Source organism: Acartia tonsa, chromosome 14, assembly GCF_053477335.1.
Source record: "Acartia tonsa isolate MP-2025a chromosome 14, ASM5347733v1, whole genome shotgun sequence".
Classification (NCBI taxonomy): Eukaryota; Metazoa; Arthropoda; class Copepoda; order Calanoida; family Acartiidae; genus Acartia; species Acartia tonsa.
The window spans coordinates 41,197,627-41,219,871 of NC_137273.1; the positions used below are offsets into that span (position 1 = coordinate 41,197,627).

A 22,245-nucleotide genomic window follows, 5' to 3' on the forward strand; every position below is an offset into this window, starting at 1 on the left:
CGTGAAAGTGATTAAAATGAACTTTAATTTACTATATTACCAGTTGTATTGATGTTTTCAGAACAATTTTTTTCAGCTAATTCCCCAAAGGATGCTGTCCAAATCAATCCTCGTGAATCTAGAATTTGATCATTAAAAAGTAATGTTGATCAAAATACTTAATTTGTAATAGAACTATTATCAAAATATCTTAATATATAGAATCTGTTATCTGAATTTGTATTTAATCTAAAATACCTTACCTTCTTTCATGCATTCTGATCTTACAGTTGTTGTTGAAATTTGATTTGTAGTTGTAGAAATTTTTATAGTTGAGTTTTCCACTGAACTACTGCTAGTTAAATCAGTAGTTTCAAGAGTAGTATAAACTGTAGTCTCAAGTGTGGTATAATCTGTAGTTTCAAGTGTGGTATAATCTGTAGTTTCAAGTGTGGTATAATCTGTAGTTTCAAGTGTGGTATAATCTGTAGTTTCAAGTGTGGTATAATCTATAGTTTCAAGTGTAGTACAATCTGTAGTTTCAAGTGTAGTATAATCTGTAGTTTCAAGTGTGGTATAATCTATAGTTTCATGTGTGGTATAATCTGTAGTTTCAAGTGTGGTATAATCTGTAGTTTCAAGTGTAGTATAATCTGTAGTTTCAAGTGTGGTATAATCTGTAGTTTCAAGTGTGGTATAATCTGTAGTTTCAAGTTTGGTATAATCTGTAGTTTCAAGAGTAGTATAATCTGTAGTTTCAAGTGTGGTATAATCTGTAGTTTCAAGGGTGGTATAATCTGTAGTTTCAAGAGTAGTATAATCTGTAGTTTCAAGAGTAGTATAATCTGAAGTTTCAAGTGTGGTATAATCTGTAGTTTCAAGTGTGGTATAATCTGTAGTTTCAAGAGTAGTATAATCTATAGTTTCAAGTGTGGTATAATCTGTAGTTTCAAGTGTAGTATAATCTGTAGTCTCAAGTGTGGTATAATCTGAAGTTTCAAGTGTGGTATAATCTGTAGTTTCAAGTGTGGTATAATCTGTAGTTTCAAGTGTGGTATAATCTGTAGTTTCAAGTGTAGTATAATCTGTAGTTTCAAGTGTGGTATAATCTGTAGTTTCAAGTGTGGTAAAATCTGTTGTTTCAAAAGTTGTATCTGTTTGGCTCATAATAGTTGTCAATGTTGTATTCTAAAGATAACAATTTTCAAAAATAAAAGTAAATATATGTTTTATAAAATATGAAACAATTATGGAAAATTTCTTGTTATTTGTTGAAAAACAAATTTTCTAAAGAAGGTGTATCAACTTTTTTTATAGCTAGCCGGTTCTTTTAGTAAGTAGTAGATGTAAAATTTTTCATAGAATTCAGATATGCAATCAGTTTTTTTGTAGACTTCTTATTTTTTAAGTAATTTAAGTTTGAAAAAAAAATTAAGTCGATTTTAAGGTACTAAAATGCAACAAAAAAAGAAAGAAAATAGCCATTATGAACAAAAATAGTAAGATCTTTAATTTGACACCTTACTTTTTCAATTCTGTCAGGTAATTATTGAAAAAATCGATTTTTTTAAACCCACGAGAATAAAAACTTTGAACTTAATTTTATCATTTCACAGGTAAAAAAATATGGGTTCATATATACCTTTAGAATCAGAAAAATATTACGAATCCATTGTAAGCAAAATTGAAAAAAAAGTTTACAATATAGTATATAAACTACAATAAAAGGAATTATATGAAAATATCATATTATATTATACAGGCAATGTCTTAATTCTTGAATTGAGTATAAAAATGGGAAGGGGGTAAAGAGGGGGTAAAAAAGGGAAGGCGAAAGTGTTGCCTGAACAAAAAATATAATTGGCCATTTGTTTATTTTTTATTTTTTTACTTTTTTTCAATTTTGCTTACAATGGATTCGTAATATTTTTCTGATTCTAAAGGTATATATGAACCCATATTTTTTTACCTGTGAAATGATAAAATTAAGTTCAAAGTTTTTATTCTCGTGTGTTTAAAAAAATCAATTTTTTCAATAATTACCTGACAAAATTCAAAAAGTAAGGTGTCAAATTAAAGATCTTACTATTTTTGTACATAATGGACATTTTCTTCCTTTTCTTTGTTGCGTTTTAGTACCTTAAAATCGACTTAATCTTTTTTTTTTAAACTTAAACTACTTAAAAAATAAGAAGTCTACAAAAAAACCGATTGCATATCTGAATTCTATGAAAAATTTTACATCTACTACTTACTAAAAGAACCAGCTAGCTATAAAAAAAAAAGTTGATACACCTTCTTTCAAAACATATAACACCTGACACATAATGCTAGCTGTGAAACTCATATCTATACATGTGAAACTTGCTGAGGGTACAAAGTAACCTAAAACAATAATGGATAATCTCTTTGTTTATTATTTATTTCACTAATTAGGTACATTTAGATAAAATCTAACACTGGGACAAATTCTTTTTTATTAATATTGAAGCAAACTAAACATACACTTACATCCTGGACATGCTGTGTGATAATTTGGAAAACCATGAGCACAATCATAAAAGCTACCACAGGAACCTTGAAAAGAAATTAAATTCTTACTAATTAATACTGTATGTATTAAAAACAGCTGAACTTTCTGTTATGGATGTATTTGGTTGATCCATATAGGTAAAGATACTACGAAAATTTGTTTGTATCCTGTTTATAAGTATGAAAATACTTTGCCGTCTCTTTCAGTGTAATAAGTAACTTCCTGTACCTAGAATTTATATTTCTAAACATCTCTACTTATGGTTTTTATCATCCTTATTTATGAATAAACATCAATTTAAAATTCTACAAATTTTTACAATTTATAATACACAAGCTGTTACACACCTAGTATATATATAGGGGCTAGAAAAACAGTCTAAAACCATCACAGGACCTATGTGAAGCTTGTCTAAAAAAAAGAAACCAGTCGGTTGGCTAAAGACAAGAAAAAACTTACTACTTTATATAATAGGAAAATCTTACAATTAGGATGAGGAAAATAGTCAGACTGTCCATCAAAATAAATAGAACAGTCTTTCATTTCTTCTTTGCAATTTGGACCAGTCTGAAATAAATAACAAAGATATATTTCTAGTAAGCCTCCTGCTCCTAAATAGAAAAAAAATTATTTTCAATTGCATTTCCATGGATAACAGTCCATAATCTGATACATACAATAAATATACATACAGTATGGTCCTCAGAAAAAATAATTTTTGGATTCAAACAAGTGTTATTCCTTGTTGTTAGGCAATTCATTAAATGTAAGAAGTACCTGGCAAAAGTCTTCTGGTAGTTTGCTACTCTGCTCAAATTTAGGTGTAAATATCAGAACTAAAATTTTAAATCTTTGTAAATTGATTTATACTATAAATATGAGTCTTTGTTCTTTTTTATGATGTATATGAATAATTTATGTCTTATCTAGACTTGATAGAAATGTCATTATGCCTGGAACTCAAAATTGGCTTTTAATAACTATATTGATTACACTATTATAGGATCTAATTACATATAAATATATGAAAAGAAGTAAAAGAATACAAGGATATTGAAATTTTAAAATTCTTTTAGTTGAATAGAATCAACATAAACCAATTAAGATATAAAAATGCTTTGCTTATCTGGAATTATATCTGGAACTTAATAATTGCATTTACTTATCAAAGCATAAAACAAGGTATTACTTCAATATTCACTCTGATTGTTTAGGGATAATTAAATGATAACTTACCCTTATTTCCACAGTCAACTGTTTCCAGCTTTCCATTTTCACAATAATATCCTTTGTGACAATTACCTATATCATACAAATATTAGAAAACAATTGCATGTAAAATGGGTTAAAATATGAACAAAGAAAAATATTTTTTTCAATTTACTAATTTATCTTGATCAACAAAACATACATCCTTTATCACCCTTTTTTACATTGTTTAAAAGTTGGAATAAATCTTTGAAAGATTTTAAGTAAAATATGTTGCAGAGTAAATTTTTAAGAATTTTAAGATTTAAATTTCATTTTTACGATTTTAATACAATTGAAATGAATATGTTTTCTAATTGCATGAAGTAGTGATAGTTAGTGTTGGGCCAGATATCCAGCAAATTACCGGATATCTGGACGTATACAAAAATTTTTCCATAAAACTGGTGTTTTATCATTTAGCCATCCCATCCCCCAGCTGCAGTGGATGGCAGCCACCAAGTACAGTTGTCGTTGCCTAAAATTATGTTTTGAGATTTCTAATATACAATTTATGTATAGAAAAACATTATCTGAAAAAATCGTTCTTCTAGCTAAAAAAAATAAAAAAATTACAGCTATTTAAAATTTTAAAAGCAGGTATTTTTGTTGTGTAATATATAAGATTATATTGCCAGATATCTGGCTGGATATCCAGCCAAACCCTAGTGAAAGTAAACAAAGCATGAATGAATTTAATTTCAATTGTTTTGCCTTACTATAAAGTTTGTATTGTGGTGATTAATATCAAATTTTTGCCAAAACACCTTGAGAAATGAAAAGAACCCAGTTTTTTTTTATTTTACTTACATGGCCAATGGTTGTAAACAGTTATATCCAACCCTGGATAGGGATCTACAAAATCTTCACATATTTTGTCAGTAGGAGGTGTGCAATCAATTTCTAAACAATACAGATTTATTCAATATTTGTAAAAAATTAATTATAGATTTTTTTAGAATTTGTATAGGTATAGAAGAACCTGTTGTTTCAGAAGTAGTGTAAACTGTTGTTTCAAGTGTGGTTAAATCTGTTGTTACAAGCGTAGTATAATCTGTTGTTTCTGTTTGGCTCATAATAGTTGTCAATGTTGTATTCTAAAGATAAAAATTTTTAAAATAAAAGTAAATATTGTTTTATAAAGTATTAAACAATTATGGAAAATTTCTTGTTATTTGTTGAAAAATTTTTTTTCTAAATTTTAAAACATTTAATACCTGGCACATAATGCTTGCTGTGCCTCTAATATCCATACATTGGAACCTTGCTGAGGGTACAAAGTAACCTAAAACAATAACAGATAATCTCTTTGTTTATTATTTACTTCACTAATTAGGTACATTTAGATAAAATCTAACACTGGGACAATTTCTTTTTTATAATTATTGAAGCAAACCAAACATACACTTACAATTTGGACATCCCCATTCATAACTTGGTTTACCACCACCACAATTATAAAAGCTTCTACAGGAACCTTGACAAGAAATTTGTATTAATAGACAGTTGAACTTTTCTGTTAAAGGACGTTTTTGGTTGATCCATATAGGTAAAGATGCTAAAAAAATGTGTTAATATTGATCCTGTTTATAAGTATGAAAAATACTTTGCCGTCCCTTTCAGTGTTATAAGTAACTTCCTGGTCCCTAGAATAATTTATTTATATTTCTAAGCATCTCTACTTATGGTTTTTAGCATCCTTATTTATAAATAAACGTAATTATGAAAATTATGAATAATGAAAAGTTTTACAGTTTATAATACATAATCTTACAATTAGGATGAGGAAAATAGTCAGACATTCCATCAGAATAAAGAGAACAGTCTTTCAGTTCTTCTTTGCAATTTGGACCAGTCTGAAATAAATAACAAATTTATATTTCTAGAAAGCCTCCTGCTCCTAAGAAATTTTTTTTTAATTGCATTTCCATGGATAACAATCCATAATCTGATACATACAATAAATAAACATAAAGTATGGTTCTCAGAAAAATATTTTAGATATAAACAAGTGAAATTCCTTGTTGTTAGGCAATTCATTAATTCTAAGAAGTACCTGGCAAAAGTCATCTGGTAGCCAGCTACTTTGCTCAAATGAAGGCATCATTATCAGAACTAAAAATTAAAACCTTAGTAAATAAATTTTATGGTAGAATTATGAGTTTTAATTGCTAACATTATTTTCACAATAATGTAAAAAGATAATTATGTCTTCTGTAGACATGATGGAAAAGCGATTATACATAATATACACTAGACTGGCCCAAAAAAACATGAATTTTTAAATCTTTACCATATCAATTTGCTAATACCTTGAAGTTGTTACCGACTCAAATAATAATAATGATATTTTAAATTTCTAGATTTGAATAAAATTAGCATATAACAAGGTATTCCTCCAATCTTTTATCTGATTGTTATGGGATAATTTAATGATAACTTACCATCATTTCCACAGTCAACTGTTTCCAGCTTTCCATTTTCACAATAATATCCTTTGTGACAATTACCTATATCATACAAATATTAGAAAACAATTGCATGTAAAATGGGTTAAAATATGAACAAAGAAAAATGTTTTTTTCAATTTACTAATTTATCTTGATCAACAAAACATACATCCTTTATCACCCTTTTTTACATTGTTTAAAAGTTGGAATAAATCTTTGAAAGATTTTAAGTAAAATATGTTGCAGAGTAAATTTTTAAGAATTTTAAGATTTAAATTTCATTTTTACGATTTTAATACAATTGAAATGAATATGTTTTCTAATTGCATGAAGTAGTGATAGTTAGTGTTGGGCCAGATATCCAGCAAATTACCGGATATCTGGACGTATACAAAAATTTTTCCATATAAACTGGTGTTTTATCATTTAGCCATTTACCCACCATCCCCCAGCTGCAGTGGATGGCAGCCACCAAGTACAGTTGTCGTTGCCTAAAATTATGTTTTGAGATTTCTAATATAAAATTTATGTATAGAAAAACATTATCTGAAAAAATCGTTCTTCTAGCTAAAAAAAATAAAAAAATTACAGCTATTTAAAATTTTAAAAGCAGGTATTTTTGTTGTGTAATATTGTATAAGATTATATTGCCAGATATCTGGCTGGATATCCAGCCAAACCCTAGTGAAAGTAAACAAAGCATGAATGAATTTAATTTCAATTGTTTTGCCTTACTATAAAGTTTGTATTGTGGTGATTAATATCAAATTTTTGCCAAAACACCTTGAGAAATGAAAAGAACCCAGTTTTTTTTATTTTACTCACATGGCCAATGATTGTAAACAGTTATATCCAACCCTGGATAGGGATCTACAAAATCTTCACATATTTTGTCAGTAGGAGGTGTGCAATCAATTTCTAAACAATACAGATTTATTCAATATTTGTAAAAAATTAATTATAGATTTTTTTAGAATTTGTATAGGTATAGAAGAACCTGTTGTTTCAGAAGTAGTGTAAACTGTTGTTTCAAGTGTGGTTAAATCTGTTGTTACAAGCGTAGTATAATCTGTTGTTTCTGTTTGGCTCATAATAGTTGTCAATGTTGTATTCTAAAGATAAAAATTTTTAAAATAAAAGTAAATATTGTTTTATAAAGTATTAAACAATTATGGAAAATTTCTTGTTATTTGTTGAAAATTTTTTTTTCTAAATTTTAAAACATTTAATACCTGGCACATAATGCTTGCTGTGCCTCTAATATCCATACATTGGAACCTTGCTGAGGGTACAAAGTAACCTAAAACAATAACAGATAATCTCTTTGTTTATTATTTACTTCACTAATTAGGTACATTTAGATAAAATCTAACACTGGGACAATTTCTTTTTTATAATTATTGAAGCAAACCAAACATACACTTACAATTTGGACATCCCCATTCATAACTTGGTTTACCACCACCACAATTATAAAAGCTTCTACAGGAACCTTGACAAGAAATTTGTATTAATAGACAGTTGAACTTTTCTGTTAAAGGACGTTTTTGGTTGATCCATATAGGTAAAGATGCTAAAAAAATGTGTTAATATTGATCCTGTTTATAAGTATGAAAAATACTTTGCCGTCCCTTTCAGTGTTATAAGTAACTTCCTGGTCCCTAGAATAATTTATTTATATTTCTAAGCATCTCTACTTATGGTTTTTAGCATCCTTATTTATAAATAAACGTAATTATGAAAATTATGAATAATGAAAAGTTTTACAGTTTATAATACATAATCTTACAATTAGGATGAGGAAAATAGTCAGACATTCCATCAGAATAAAGAGAACAGTCTTTCAGTTCTTCTTTGCAATTTGGACCAGTCTGAAATAAATAACAAATTTATATTTCTAGAAAGCCTCCTGCTCCTAAGAAATTTTTTTTTAATTGCATTTCCATGGATAACAATCCATAATCTGATACATACAATAAATAAACATAAAGTATGGTTCTCAGAAAAATATTTTAGATATAAACAAGTGAAATTCCTTGTTGTTAGGCAATTCATTAATTCTAAGAAGTACCTGGCAAAAGTCATCTGGTAGCCAGCTACTTTGCTCAAATGAAGGCATCATTATCAGAACTAAAAATTAAAACCTTAGTAAATAAATTTTATGGTAGAATTATGAGTTTTAATTGCTAACATTATTTTCACAATAATGTAAAAAGATAATTATGTCTTCTGTAGACATGATGAAAAAGCGATTATACATAATATACACTAGACTGGCCCAAAAAAACATGAATTTTTAAATCTTTACCATATCAATTTGCTAATACCTTGAAGTTGTTACCGACTCAAATAATAATAATGATATTTTAAATTTCTAGATTTGAATAAAATTAGCATATAACAAGGTATTCCTCCAATCTTTTATCTGATTGTTATGGGATAATTTAATGATAACTTACCATCATTTCCACAGTCAACTGTTTCCAGCTTTCCATTTTCACAATAATATCCTTTGTGACAATTACCTATATCATACAAATATTAGAAAACAATTGCATGTAAAATGGGTTAAAATATGAACAAAGAAAAATATTTTTTTCAATTTACTAATTTATCTTGATCAACAAAACATACATCCTTTATCACCCTTTTTTACATTGTTTAAAAGTTGGAATAAATCTTTGAAAGATTTTAAGTAAAATATGTTGCAGAGTAAATTTTTAAGAATTTTAAGATTTAAATTTCATTTTTACGATTTTAATACAATTGAAATGAATATGTTTTCTAATTGCATGAAGTAGTGATAGTTAGTGTTGGGCCAGATATCCAGCAAATTACCGGATATCTGGACGTATACAAAAATTTTTCCATATAAACTGGTGTTTTATCATTTAGCCATTTACCCACCATCCCCCAGCTGCAGTGGATGGCAGCCACCAAGTACAGTTGTCGTTGCCTAAAATTATGTTTTGAGATTTCTAATATAAAATTTATGTATAGAAAAACATTATCTGAAAAAATCGTTCTTCTAGCTAAAAAAAATAAAAAAATTACAGCTATTTAAAATTTTAAAAGCAGGTATTTTTGTTGTGTAATATTGTATAAGATTATATTGCCAGATATCTGGCTGGATATCCAGCCAAACCCTAGTGAAAGTAAACAAAGCATGAATGAATTTAATTTCAATTGTTTTGCCTTACTATAAAGTTTGTATTGTGGTGATTAATATCAAATTTTTGCCAAAACACCTTGAGAAATGAAAAGAACCCAGTTTTTTTTATTTTACTCACATGGCCAATGGTTGTAAACAGTTATATCCAACCCTGGATAGGGATCTACAAAATCTTCACATATTTTGTCAGTAGGAGGTGTGCAATCAATTTCTAAACAATACAGATTTATTCAATATTTGTAAAAAATTAATTATAGATTTTTTTAGAATTTGTATAGGTATAGAAGAACCTGTTGTTTCAGAAGTAGTGTAAACTGTTGTTTCAAGTGTGGTTAAATCTGTTGTTACAAGCGTAGTATAATCTGTTGTTTCTGTTTGGCTCATAATAGTTGTCAATGTTGTATTCTAAAGATAAAAATTTTTAAAATAAAAGTAAATATTGTTTTATAAAGTATTAAACAATTATGGAAAATTTCTTGTTATTTGTTGAAAATTTTTTTTTCTAAATTTTAAAACATTTAATACCTGGCACATAATGCTTGCTGTGCCTCTAATATCCATACATTGGAACCTTGCTGAGGGTACAAAGTAACCTAAAACAATAACAGATAATCTCTTTGTTTATTATTTACTTCACTAATTAGGTACATTTAGATAAAATCTAACACTGGGACAATTTCTTTTTTATAATTATTGAAGCAAACCAAACATACACTTACAATTTGGACATCCCCATTCATAACTTGGTTTACCACCACCACAATTATAAAAGCTTCTACAGGAACCTTGACAAGAAATTTGTATTAATAGACAGTTGAACTTTTCTGTTAAAGGACGTTTTTGGTTGATCCATATAGGTAAAGATGCTAAAAAAATGTGTTAATATTGATCCTGTTTATAAGTATGAAAAATACTTTGCCGTCCCTTTCAGTGTTATAAGTAACTTCCTGGTCCCTAGAATAATTTATTTATATTTCTAAGCATCTCTACTTATGGTTTTTAGCATCCTTATTTATAAATAAACGTAATTATGAAAATTATGAATAATGAAAAGTTTTACAGTTTATAATACATAATCTTACAATTAGGATGAGGAAAATAGTCAGACATTCCATCAGAATAAAGAGAACAGTCTTTCAGTTCTTCTTTGCAATTTGGACCAGTCTGAAATAAATAACAAATTTATATTTCTAGAAAGCCTCCTGCTCCTAAGAAATTTTTTTTTAATTGCATTTCCATGGATAACAATCCATAATCTGATACATACAATAAATAAACATAAAGTATGGTTCTCAGAAAAATATTTTAGATATAAACAAGTGAAATTCCTTGTTGTTAGGCAATTCATTAATTCTAAGAAGTACCTGGCAAAAGTCATCTGGTAGCCAGCTACTTTGCTCAAATGAAGGCATCATTATCAGAACTAAAAATTAAAACCTTAGTAAATAAATTTTATGGTAGAATTATGAGTTTTAATTGCTAACATTATTTTCACAATAATGTAAAAAGATAATTATGTCTTCTGTAGACATGATGAAAAAGCGATTATACATAATATACACTAGACTGGCCCAAAAAAACATGAATTTTTAAATCTTTACCATATCAATTTGCTAATACCTTGAAGTTGTTACCGACTCAAATAATAATAATGATATTTTAAATTTCTAGATTTGAATAAAATTAGCATATAACAAGGTATTCCTCCAATCTTTTATCTGATTGTTATGGGATAATTTAATGATAACTTACCATCATTTCCACAGTCAACTGTTTCCAGCTTTCCATTTTCACAATAATATCCTTTGTGACAATTACCTATATCATACAAATATTAGAAAACAATTGCATGTAAAATGGGTTAAAATATGAACAAAGAAAAATATTTTTTTCAATTTACTAATTTATCTTGATCAACAAAACATACATCCTTTATCACCCTTTTTTACATTGTTTAAAAGTTGGAATAAATCTTTGAAAGATTTTAAGTAAAATATGTTGCAGAGTAAATTTTTAAGAATTTTAAGATTTAAATTTCATTTTTACGATTTTAATACAATTGAAATGAATATGTTTTCTAATTGCATGAAGTAGTGATAGTTAGTGTTGGGCCAGATATCCAGCAAATTACCGGATATCTGGACGTATACAAAAATTTTTCCATATAAACTGGTGTTTTATCATTTAGCCATTTACCCACCATCCCCCAGCTGCAGTGGATGGCAGCCACCAAGTACAGTTGTCGTTGCCTAAAATTATGTTTTGAGATTTCTAATATAAAATTTATGTATAGAAAAACATTATCTGAAAAAATCGTTCTTCTAGCTAAAAAAAATAAAAAAATTACAGCTATTTAAAATTTTAAAAGCAGGTATTTTTGTTGTGTAATATTGTATAAGATTATATTGCCAGATATCTGGCTGGATATCCAGCCAAACCCTAGTGAAAGTAAACAAAGCATGAATGAATTTAATTTCAATTGTTTTGCCTTACTATAAAGTTTGTATTGTGGTGATTAATATCAAATTTTTGCCAAAACACCTTGAGAAATGAAAAGAACCCAGTTTTTTTTATTTTACTCACATGGCCAATGGTTGTAAACAGTTATATCCAACCCTGGATAGGGATCTACAAAATCTTCACATATTTTGTCAGTAGGAGGTGTGCAATCAATTTCTAAACAATACAGATTTATTCAATATTTGTAAAAAATTAATTATAGATTTTTTTAGAATTTGTATAGGTATAGAAGAACCTGTTGTTTCAGAAGTAGTGTAAACTGTTGTTTCAAGTGTGGTTAAATCTGTTGTTACAAGCGTAGTATAATCTGTTGTTTCTGTTTGGCTCATAATAGTTGTCAATGTTGTATTCTAAAGATAAAAATTTTTAAAATAAAAGTAAATATTGTTTTATAAAGTATTAAACAATTATGGAAAATTTCTTGTTATTTGTTGAAAATTTTTTTTTCTAAATTTTAAAACATTTAATACCTGGCACATAATGCTTGCTGTGCCTCTAATATCCATACATTGGAACCTTGCTGAGGGTACAAAGTAACCTAAAACAATAACAGATAATCTCTTTGTTTATTATTTACTTCACTAATTAGGTACATTTAGATAAAATCTAACACTGGGACAATTTCTTTTTTATAATTATTGAAGCAAACCAAACATACACTTACAATTTGGACATCCCCATTCATAACTTGGTTTACCACCACCACAATTATAAAAGCTTCTACAGGAACCTTGACAAGAAATTTGTATTAATAGACAGTTGAACTTTTCTGTTAAAGGACGTTTTTGGTTGATCCATATAGGTAAAGATGCTAAAAAAATGTGTTAATATTGATCCTGTTTATAAGTATGAAAAATACTTTGCCGTCCCTTTCAGTGTTATAAGTAACTTCCTGGTCCCTAGAATAATTTATTTATATTTCTAAGCATCTCTACTTATGGTTTTTAGCATCCTTATTTATAAATAAACGTAATTATGAAAATTATGAATAATGAAAAGTTTTACAGTTTATAATACATAATCTTACAATTAGGATGAGGAAAATAGTCAGACATTCCATCAGAATAAAGAGAACAGTCTTTCAGTTCTTCTTTGCAATTTGGACCAGTCTGAAATAAATAACAAATTTATATTTCTAGAAAGCCTCCTGCTCCTAAGAAATTTTTTTTTAATTGCATTTCCATGGATAACAATCCATAATCTGATACATACAATAAATAAACATAAAGTATGGTTCTCAGAAAAATATTTTAGATATAAACAAGTGAAATTCCTTGTTGTTAGGCAATTCATTAATTCTAAGAAGTACCTGGCAAAAGTCATCTGGTAGCCAGCTACTTTGCTCAAATGAAGGCATCATTATCAGAACTAAAAATTAAAACCTTAGTAAATAAATTTTATGGTAGAATTATGAGTTTTAATTGCTAACATTATTTTCACAATAATGTAAAAAGATAATTATGTCTTCTGTAGACATGATGAAAAAGCGATTATACATAATATACACTAGACTGGCCCAAAAAAACATGAATTTTTAAATCTTTACCATATCAATTTGCTAATACCTTGAAGTTGTTACCGACTCAAATAATAATAATGATATTTTAAATTTCTAGATTTGAATAAAATTAGCATATAACAAGGTATTCCTCCAATCTTTTATCTGATTGTTATGGGATAATTTAATGATAACTTACCATCATTTCCACAGTCAACTGTTTCCAGCTTTCCATTTTCACAATAATATCCTTTGTGACAATTACCTATATCATACAAATATTAGAAAACAATTGCATGTAAAATGGGTTAAAATATGAACAAAGAAAAATATTTTTTTCAATTTACTAATTTATCTTGATCAACAAAACATACATCCTTTATCACCCTTTTTTACATTGTTTAAAAGTTGGAATAAATCTTTGAAAGATTTTAAGTAAAATATGTTGCAGAGTAAATTTTTAAGAATTTTAAGATTTAAATTTCATTTTTACGATTTTAATACAATTGAAATGAATATGTTTTCTAATTGCATGAAGTAGTGATAGTTAGTGTTGGGCCAGATATCCAGCAAATTACCGGATATCTGGACGTATACAAAAATTTTTCCATATAAACTGGTGTTTTATCATTTAGCCATTTACCCACCATCCCCCAGCTGCAGTGGATGGCAGCCACCAAGTACAGTTGTCGTTGCCTAAAATTATGTTTTGAGATTTCTAATATAAAATTTATGTATAGAAAAACATTATCTGAAAAAATCGTTCTTCTAGCTAAAAAAAATAAAAAAATTACAGCTATTTAAAATTTTAAAAGCAGGTATTTTTGTTGTGTAATATTGTATAAGATTATATTGCCAGATATCTGGCTGGATATCCAGCCAAACCCTAGTGAAAGTAAACAAAGCATGAATGAATTTAATTTCAATTGTTTTGCCTTACTATAAAGTTTGTATTGTGGTGATTAATATCAAATTTTTGCCAAAACACCTTGAGAAATGAAAAGAACCCAGTTTTTTTTATTTTACTCACATGGCCAATGGTTGTAAACAGTTATATCCAACCCTGGATAGGGATCTACAAAATCTTCACATATTTTGTCAGTAGGAGGTGTGCAATCAATTTCTAAACAATACAGATTTATTCAATATTTGTAAAAAATTAATTATAGATTTTTTTAGAATTTGTATAGGTATAGAAGAACCTGTTGTTTCAGAAGTAGTGTAAACTGTTGTTTCAAGTGTGGTTAAATCTGTTGTTACAAGCGTAGTATAATCTGTTGTTTCTGTTTGGCTCATAATAGTTGTCAATGTTGTATTCTAAAGATAAAAATTTTTAAAATAAAAGTAAATATTGTTTTATAAAGTATTAAACAATTATGGAAAATTTCTTGTTATTTGTTGAAAATTTTTTTTTCTAAATTTTAAAACATTTAATACCTGGCACATAATGCTTGCTGTGCCTCTAATATCCATACATTGGAACCTTGCTGAGGGTACAAAGTAACCTAAAACAATAACAGATAATCTCTTTGTTTATTATTTACTTCACTAATTAGGTACATTTAGATAAAATCTAACACTGGGACAATTTCTTTTTTATAATTATTGAAGCAAACCAAACATACACTTACAATTTGGACATCCCCATTCATAACTTGGTTTACCACCACCACAATTATAAAAGCTTCTACAGGAACCTTGACAAGAAATTTGTATTAATAGACAGTTGAACTTTTCTGTTAAAGGACGTTTTTGGTTGATCCATATAGGTAAAGATGCTAAAAAAATGTGTTAATATTGATCCTGTTTATAAGTATGAAAAATACTTTGCCGTCCCTTTCAGTGTTATAAGTAACTTCCTGGTCCCTAGAATAATTTATTTATATTTCTAAGCATCTCTACTTATGGTTTTTAGCATCCTTATTTATAAATAAACGTAATTATGAAAATTATGAATAATGAAAAGTTTTACAGTTTATAATACATAATCTTACAATTAGGATGAGGAAAATAGTCAGACATTCCATCAGAATAAAGAGAACAGTCTTTCAGTTCTTCTTTGCAATTTGGACCAGTCTGAAATAAATAACAAATTTATATTTCTAGAAAGCCTCCTGCTCCTAAGAAATTTTTTTTTAATTGCATTTCCATGGATAACAATCCATAATCTGATACATACAATAAATAAACATAAAGTATGGTTCTCAGAAAAATATTTTAGATATAAACAAGTGAAATTCCTTGTTGTTAGGCAATTCATTAATTCTAAGAAGTACCTGGCAAAAGTCATCTGGTAGCCAGCTACTTTGCTCAAATGAAGGCATCATTATCAGAACTAAAAATTAAAACCTTAGTAAATAAATTTTATGGTAGAATTATGAGTTTTAATTGCTAACATTATTTTCACAATAATGTAAAAAGATAATTATGTCTTCTGTAGACATGATGAAAAAGCGATTATACATAATATACACTAGACTGGCCCCAAAAAAACATGAATTTTTAAATCTTTACCATATCAATTTGCTAATACCTTGAAGTTGTTACCGACTCAAATAATAATAATGATATTTTAAATTTCTAGATTTGAATAAAATTAGCATATAACAAGGTATTCCTCCAATCTTTTATCTGATTGTTATGGGATAATTTAATGATAACTTACCATCATTTCCACAGTCAACTGTTTCCAGCTTTCCATTTTCACAATAATATCCTTTGTGACAATTACCTATATCATACATATATTAAAAAACAATTCATGTAAAATGTGTTAAAAATTATTAACAAAGAAAAAATAATTTCTTAATTTATAATTTTATTTTAATCTAAACAAAATCAAACATTCAATGCTCTATTTTATTTTTGTTCAAAAGTTGGTCAATAAATAGTTAAAAACTGACAACCTATATCTTATAAACTAATTCATATATTTACTAAAATTGAAATTAATATGTTTTCTGATTGTATGAAGTAGTGATAGTAAACAAAGCATGATTGGATATAATTTCAAAAGTTTTGCCTAACAATAAAGTTTATATTGTGGTGATTATTATCAAATTGTTGCCTACAGATCTTGAGAAATGAAAAGAACCCAGTTTTTTACTTTACTCACATGGCCAATGGTTGTAAACAGTTATATCCAACCCTGGATAGGGATCTACAAAATCTTCACATATTTTGTCAGTAGGAGGTGTGCAATCAATTTCTAAACAATACAGATTTTTTCAATATTTGTAACAAATTAATTATAAAATTTTTTTAGAATTTGAGGAAGAATAGAAAAACAAAAATAATGAAAAAAATTCTTCTAAATTCTATACTTCAAAAGAAGGCTCTACATATTGCAATCAAAAATTTATTACTTTGTTTTACAACAGATCAGCCTGTACTGTTGACGACAAATTATTATTCTGTATCCATTTAAATAGAGTAATAATGTTAACAATTAAAATTTTAAAAATTAGGCCAAACCTTATTAATTTTTTAGCTCGCCTAGAAGTTAAAGTTTTCTAAGACTAACACAGTCTTTAATATTTAGGGATTAAGAGTCTCTTAACTAAGGTATCATAAGAGATAAGATAATAGCCGATAAATTGATGTACATCCTCAATGATTATACACAAAATTTCCCCTTCTGTGGCGTAAAATAAGTGGTCGATGCGGTTGAATAATCAATTTAATAAACCAACCAATCAAAAATTACCCAAAGTCCCCAAAGTTGTTAAGCCAACTAATAGAACAACTTTATTACTAAACTTTTGAAGCTAGTGTAATAGACAGCACATAGTCGCATCTCTTTTTGCTCTTTTAAACCCGATTTGTCTTTTTACCTGTAGATTCAGATAAATTAAGGAAAAACACTAAAAGTATAAGTATCATCATTCTACTCATGTACATATGCAATGCTGAAGCACCCACTGCATGTTACAAACTGTAAAAAATATTTACAATCAAAATCTTTCCTTTTGACAAACTTATTTTGACTGTAATAATAATAAAAGTAATTTATGATAGTAAACAAATAATTAATTAAATTGTAAAACACGGATTTAAAATGAAAAACGTGTACATTTGAATTAAGCACATGACTTTTAATTACTACGCACAAAATAATTTAATTGTTCAAGACTAGCAAATAGAGACCCCAAGGAGCACTAGATTTGGGGGAGGGGTGGTTAAGTCGAACCCACATTTTTAATTTTTGATACAAAAAGAATTTTTTTGGGCGGGGGCAAGGGCGTCCAAGCTTTTTCATTTGTGGGGGGGGGTAATCTAAATATCATACAAGCTTTTAATTTTTTTTTGTTTTTTTTGGGGGGGGGAGGGGTTAAAAATACAAACTTCAAAATTTTACGCAACCCTAGTGGACGTCGGCCTAGGATGGGAGTGATAATTTTTTTCGACGGTTGCTTTCTCTTAGGTGGGCACTGGTACCCTCCCCCAGAATAGTTATAAACCTTCTCTGAACCTATGTGAAGCTAAATTGTAAAGGAGAATCACATCAGTTCAGTAGTTAGCGAGATCCTTCGGAACATACAAACAGACACATTCATACACAGATAGACATCCTGTTAGTTTTAAATATGGATTTAAATGAGAGGTGGAAAACAAATATTTCAGATTTTCTTATCAAAAATTAATTAAATATAGTCAATTCAATAAAATAATAAACAATTACAAATATTATACCTCTCATTAAAGAAATGATTTATTATATGGACTTCATTTTATGATTCTTCAAAATTAAAGTATACAAGGTTTTCTACAACAAAAAAAAACAAGGATGACAACATCCATAAAAGCGAAGCTCTGAAAAGGAAGGACAAACGAACATTAACACTTGTAGAGTGTCAGAACTGAATATTAATGCATATGTCTATACAAAATTGTAAGTAAATTGGTTGCAAAACTGATTAAATACATGTTACTGTTTAAGGACATACTGACGTTTTTAGGACTTGATGATAGAGATGATGCGCTTATAACACTATACCTTGTTGTAATAGGAATTTAGTGTAAAAAAATCAGATGAATAGGATAATTTTAACATAAAAAATTTGTTGTAAAAAAAGTTAAAAATCTGCTTGTTTTAAAAGGACGTACGGACTTACTGGTAATGATTATAGAGTTGCTTTCTAAGTCGTACCTAACTGTTATAGGAATCAGCATGCGAAGTTTGAAATTGATAGGACAATTCAAACCTGTATAAATTAACGAAAAGAGCTAACTGTAACGGACGGACAAACCCTAAATATAGAAAAGCTTCGCTTTTTCAAAATATAAAAATAAGTAATTGTTTAATAGTGCTGGTATAATCCGGATTATTATTACAATGCTTAATGCTTTTTAAAAGCGAAGCTTTTCTATAATTAGGGTCGGTTTGTCCGTCCGTCACAGAGAGTTAGCTCTTTTCGTTAATTTAAACAGGTTAGAATTGTCCTATCGATTCTAAACTTTGCATGATGATTCCTATAGTAGTTAGGTACAATTAAGAAAGCGTAGTAACTCTATAAACAATACCAGAATGTCCGTACGTCCATTTTAAACATGTCGATTTTTTTGACAACAAATTTTTGTATGTTAGAATTATCCGATTCTTCTGATTTTTTAAAAACTGATTCCTATTACAACAAGGTACAATGTTATAAGCGAAGCATCTCTATAAACAAGTCCCAAAAATGTAAGTATGTGCTTAAACAGTATCATCTATTTATGCAGTTTTGCAACAAATTTTCTTAAAATATTGTTTGTACTGATGCATTAACATTCTGCTAATTCAGTTCTGACAATCTACAAGTGTTAATGTTCGGTTGTCCTTCCATTTCAGAGCTTCGCTTTTATGGATGTTGTCCTCCTTGTTTCATAAAAACTGCCGAGATAATTTAACAGCAATTAATGTTTTTAACATCGGTCCATTTTTCCGTGACAATTGGTATGGGCAAAGCGTTAATTCCTCGGCAGCTATTTGAGATAGACAATTGAATTTTGAGTACCAAGGTTTCTTATTATACCTAGGGTTAACCTGCAATAACATATACTAGGGTTGGGCCAGATATTAAAAATTACCGGATATCCGGCATAATAAATCAGCCGGATATAGTTTCAATATCCGATATCCGGATGATTTCAATATCCGGCCGGATATTGAAAATGACCGGATATCCAGTTTCATATTATACCTAGGGTTAACCAACAATAACATATGCTAGGGTTGGGCCGGATACCGGATATCCGTCCAGATATTGAAAAAGGCCCGATATTAGAAATCAGCCACAGATAGTTTCAATATCCGGTATCCGGCCGGATATTGAAAATGGCCAGATATCCGGCCCAACCCTTACATATACAGTAGAGTGATTACTCTAGAGAAATAATGTCTAATGTGAAATTCTGCAGGAGGATGGCAGAACTTTAATAACTTGTCATTGGTTAAATTAAACTGAAATTTTCTAGTTTTACACATTAGAGTTATTTAGAGCTGTTCTTTCAACTTTTACTCGAATCAAGTCCATCACATGAAGTACTGCCTTCATATTGTTGTTTCGCATCTATGTTTTATCTGTGCATTAATAATAAATATGCTTTATCTATTGCAATCGTTATAAAATAATAAAAATCCCTTTATGAATTTAAATTAATAAAATCATAGTTTTTTCTTGAGTTTCTATTAAAACAAAAAAATAATACTTCGGACTTTAAATGCACATGATTTATATTCTTTAATTCGTAATTCATATCTATTATAAACATTTAAAATACATAGTTTGTTTCATGTTTACCTCGAACTAAATTATATAAAAATAGAATAACAACAAATAGCAATACAACAGTACGTTCGTTACGTTTTCAACAGGATCTAGCGTTGTACTGTGTATACACTGTACACATATGGGTAAGAAGAAAGGGCATATTTTTTTTCATTTTGTTCATATAAAGAGTCAGTTGTAAATAGTCGTATTTCTTAAGATAAAGCTTTTCTCACATAAATTATATCCTGTAAAAATTTATTTTTCTAGTATAGTGTAAAGCATATTACAAATCCCTTAATAAGTTAGCTATGTATTGTTGAATTCCTTAATATAAAGTTAGCTTTCTAGAAATTATATACTCGAAAATTTTTTAGGTGTTTTGTCAGCGGGAGGAGTTCCTTTGTCAGATTTACGAAAAAAGGGTTCACACTATAGTTCTTCTCTAATAATTCTATTACATATCAGGGAGTAAGGGAGGGGACAATGGGCAATTAATTCAATTTAAGCGGGTTCGCTGAAAAGCAACGAAAACCAGATTTTTCAAGAAAATTTTACCAAAATTGTAAGGGGATCATGGTAACCTAATTTAGAACAAAATTAGTTCTAAGAAAAAAATCATTTACTTGAAAATTAAATTATCAACACATCACAATGTAGTAAACATTCTGTAATTAATCACTAGAAAAATCTTGTTTAAACCACCCTCAACCCTTCTAATATATTTATAACTGACCCCAAAATTCAAGCGGTTCTTAGATTATTTAATACATAAATATCACAGTAGAGTTTCTATACATGAAAAGACATTTTCTTGGGAAAAAATATTTGTTAAAACCAGCGATAGATAACAAACTTTTCTGTCTGCATATTCAAAACTAGCTCAGCTAGTTAGCGGGGCATTGATGCGCAAGTCCCCAAAATCAGTAAGAATCTGCTGTATTCGTGCACATTCCCTTTAAGCCAGTCCCCAAAGTCTGAGACTACTTAAAAATTGAATATTCGATCCATTGTCCCCTCCCTTACTCCCTGATTACATATACATATAATTTACTTTGCACGTTATTCTGTCTGTAATGATCTTGAGGCAATCAAAAGTTTAGAGGAGAATTGTGTAAAACCTTAAATTTTCTACTCCGTAAATCATTTCTTGGCTTAGCTCAGTGAGGCAATGGCTATAAATGGCTGCTATCTAGTTAGGAGGGGAGAGTTAAAATGCCGACAAACTAATAGTTATAAATTTTTATTATCAAATTTTATTAATAAACAAATTATTGAACATATAAAAGCATTGTTATAGTGCATAATTTAATTTTATATCACATAAAGCATTTGAAGCTGATTTGTTAATTAAAGTGTAAATTTATTTTCAAGCAGTGGCGTGTACAGTGTTTTGATGGGGGGGGGGGGGTAAATTGGACAATAAGTGGGGTGAAATTTTAGTGTCAGGGATGGATACACCGCCGAAGGTGTAACCATCCTACAAAAAAAGTCAAAAAGTGTTCTTCAACTGATTAATGGAATACACCCCCCCCCCCCTACTTAAATATAAGGTGTGTGAGTTTTTTTACCTTGACCCCCCCCCCCCCCCTCCCAACTTGGCTATTTTAGGGGGGTGTAGACCCTTGTCAAGCCCCAATGGGTGTTTAGTATAAAGAGACCAAGAGGGGGGGGGGGGGATAATACCCCATCATTGAATTAGTTAATAAAATGCATATTTTAATATCATAATACATGGTATTATTAGCTACAGTGTGTTTATATACAAATTAATAAAAAATTTTAAAATGTTAATCTTCATTAAGTAATACAAAAGTTAGTTAAAATAATACTGTGTTTTATTATTGCCATTTTAGTAAAAGCTAATGGACGTTTTTTTTGGCATAAAGGCAAGTTGGGGCAGTTTTTTTTCTGTTTTGATAGAGCATACAAATTTATAAAATACAATATATGATTGTAAATTTTTATAACACTTTTTCATGTATTGCTTTGAAACCGATTAATATCCACTGGGTTAGAACCGGTTCTCCGCCAAACTGAAAAACCATGTATGGCATTGTATTACAGAAAGTTTTATACAAATATTAAGCCTTCAG

General features: G+C 28.6%; 1 protein-coding gene across 1 annotated transcript; it reads right to left on the reverse strand.

Annotated features, from left to right (window-relative positions):
• Positions 1–23: 23 nt before the first annotated feature.
• On the reverse strand, positions 24–17,313 carry LOC145305476 (uncharacterized). The gene is made up of 43 exons (XM_080147095.1): positions 17,234–17,313; positions 16,516–16,608; positions 16,066–16,131; positions 15,677–15,735; positions 15,395–15,476; positions 15,032–15,097; positions 14,838–14,905; positions 14,603–14,717; positions 14,431–14,523; positions 13,600–13,665; positions 13,212–13,270; positions 12,930–13,011; positions 12,567–12,632; positions 12,373–12,440; positions 12,138–12,252; positions 11,966–12,058; positions 11,135–11,200; positions 10,747–10,805; positions 10,465–10,546; positions 10,102–10,167; positions 9,908–9,975; positions 9,673–9,787; positions 9,501–9,593; positions 8,670–8,735; positions 8,282–8,340; positions 8,000–8,081; positions 7,637–7,702; positions 7,443–7,510; positions 7,208–7,322; positions 7,036–7,128; positions 6,205–6,270; positions 5,817–5,875; positions 5,535–5,616; positions 5,172–5,237; positions 4,978–5,045; positions 4,743–4,857; positions 4,571–4,663; positions 3,749–3,814; positions 3,290–3,348; positions 2,998–3,079; positions 2,297–2,364; positions 243–1,167; positions 24–118 (listed from the first exon to the last, which is right to left on the reverse strand). The coding sequence occupies exons 1-43, from the start codon at positions 17,298–17,300 to the stop codon at positions 24–26; spliced, it is 4,200 nt and encodes a 1,399-aa protein (XP_080003221.1). The 5' UTR covers positions 17,301–17,313.
• Positions 17,314–22,245: the final 4,932 nt, after the last annotated feature.

Excerpts from the sequence above, each read along its gene's own strand:
- LOC145305476 (XM_080147095.1), bottom strand. The coding sequence starts at position 17,300 with ATGTACATGAGTAGAATGATGATACTTATACTTTTAGTGTTTTTCCTT. Across the intron at positions 12,441-12,566 it reads TGAATGGGGATGTCCAAATT|GTTACTTTGTACCCTCAGCA; the intron begins GTAAGTGTATGT and ends TTATTGTTTTAG. Across the intron at positions 5,238-5,534 it reads CTATTTTCCTCATCCTAATT|GTTCCTGTAGAAGCTTTTAT; the intron begins GTAAGATTATGT and ends TTTCTTGTCAAG.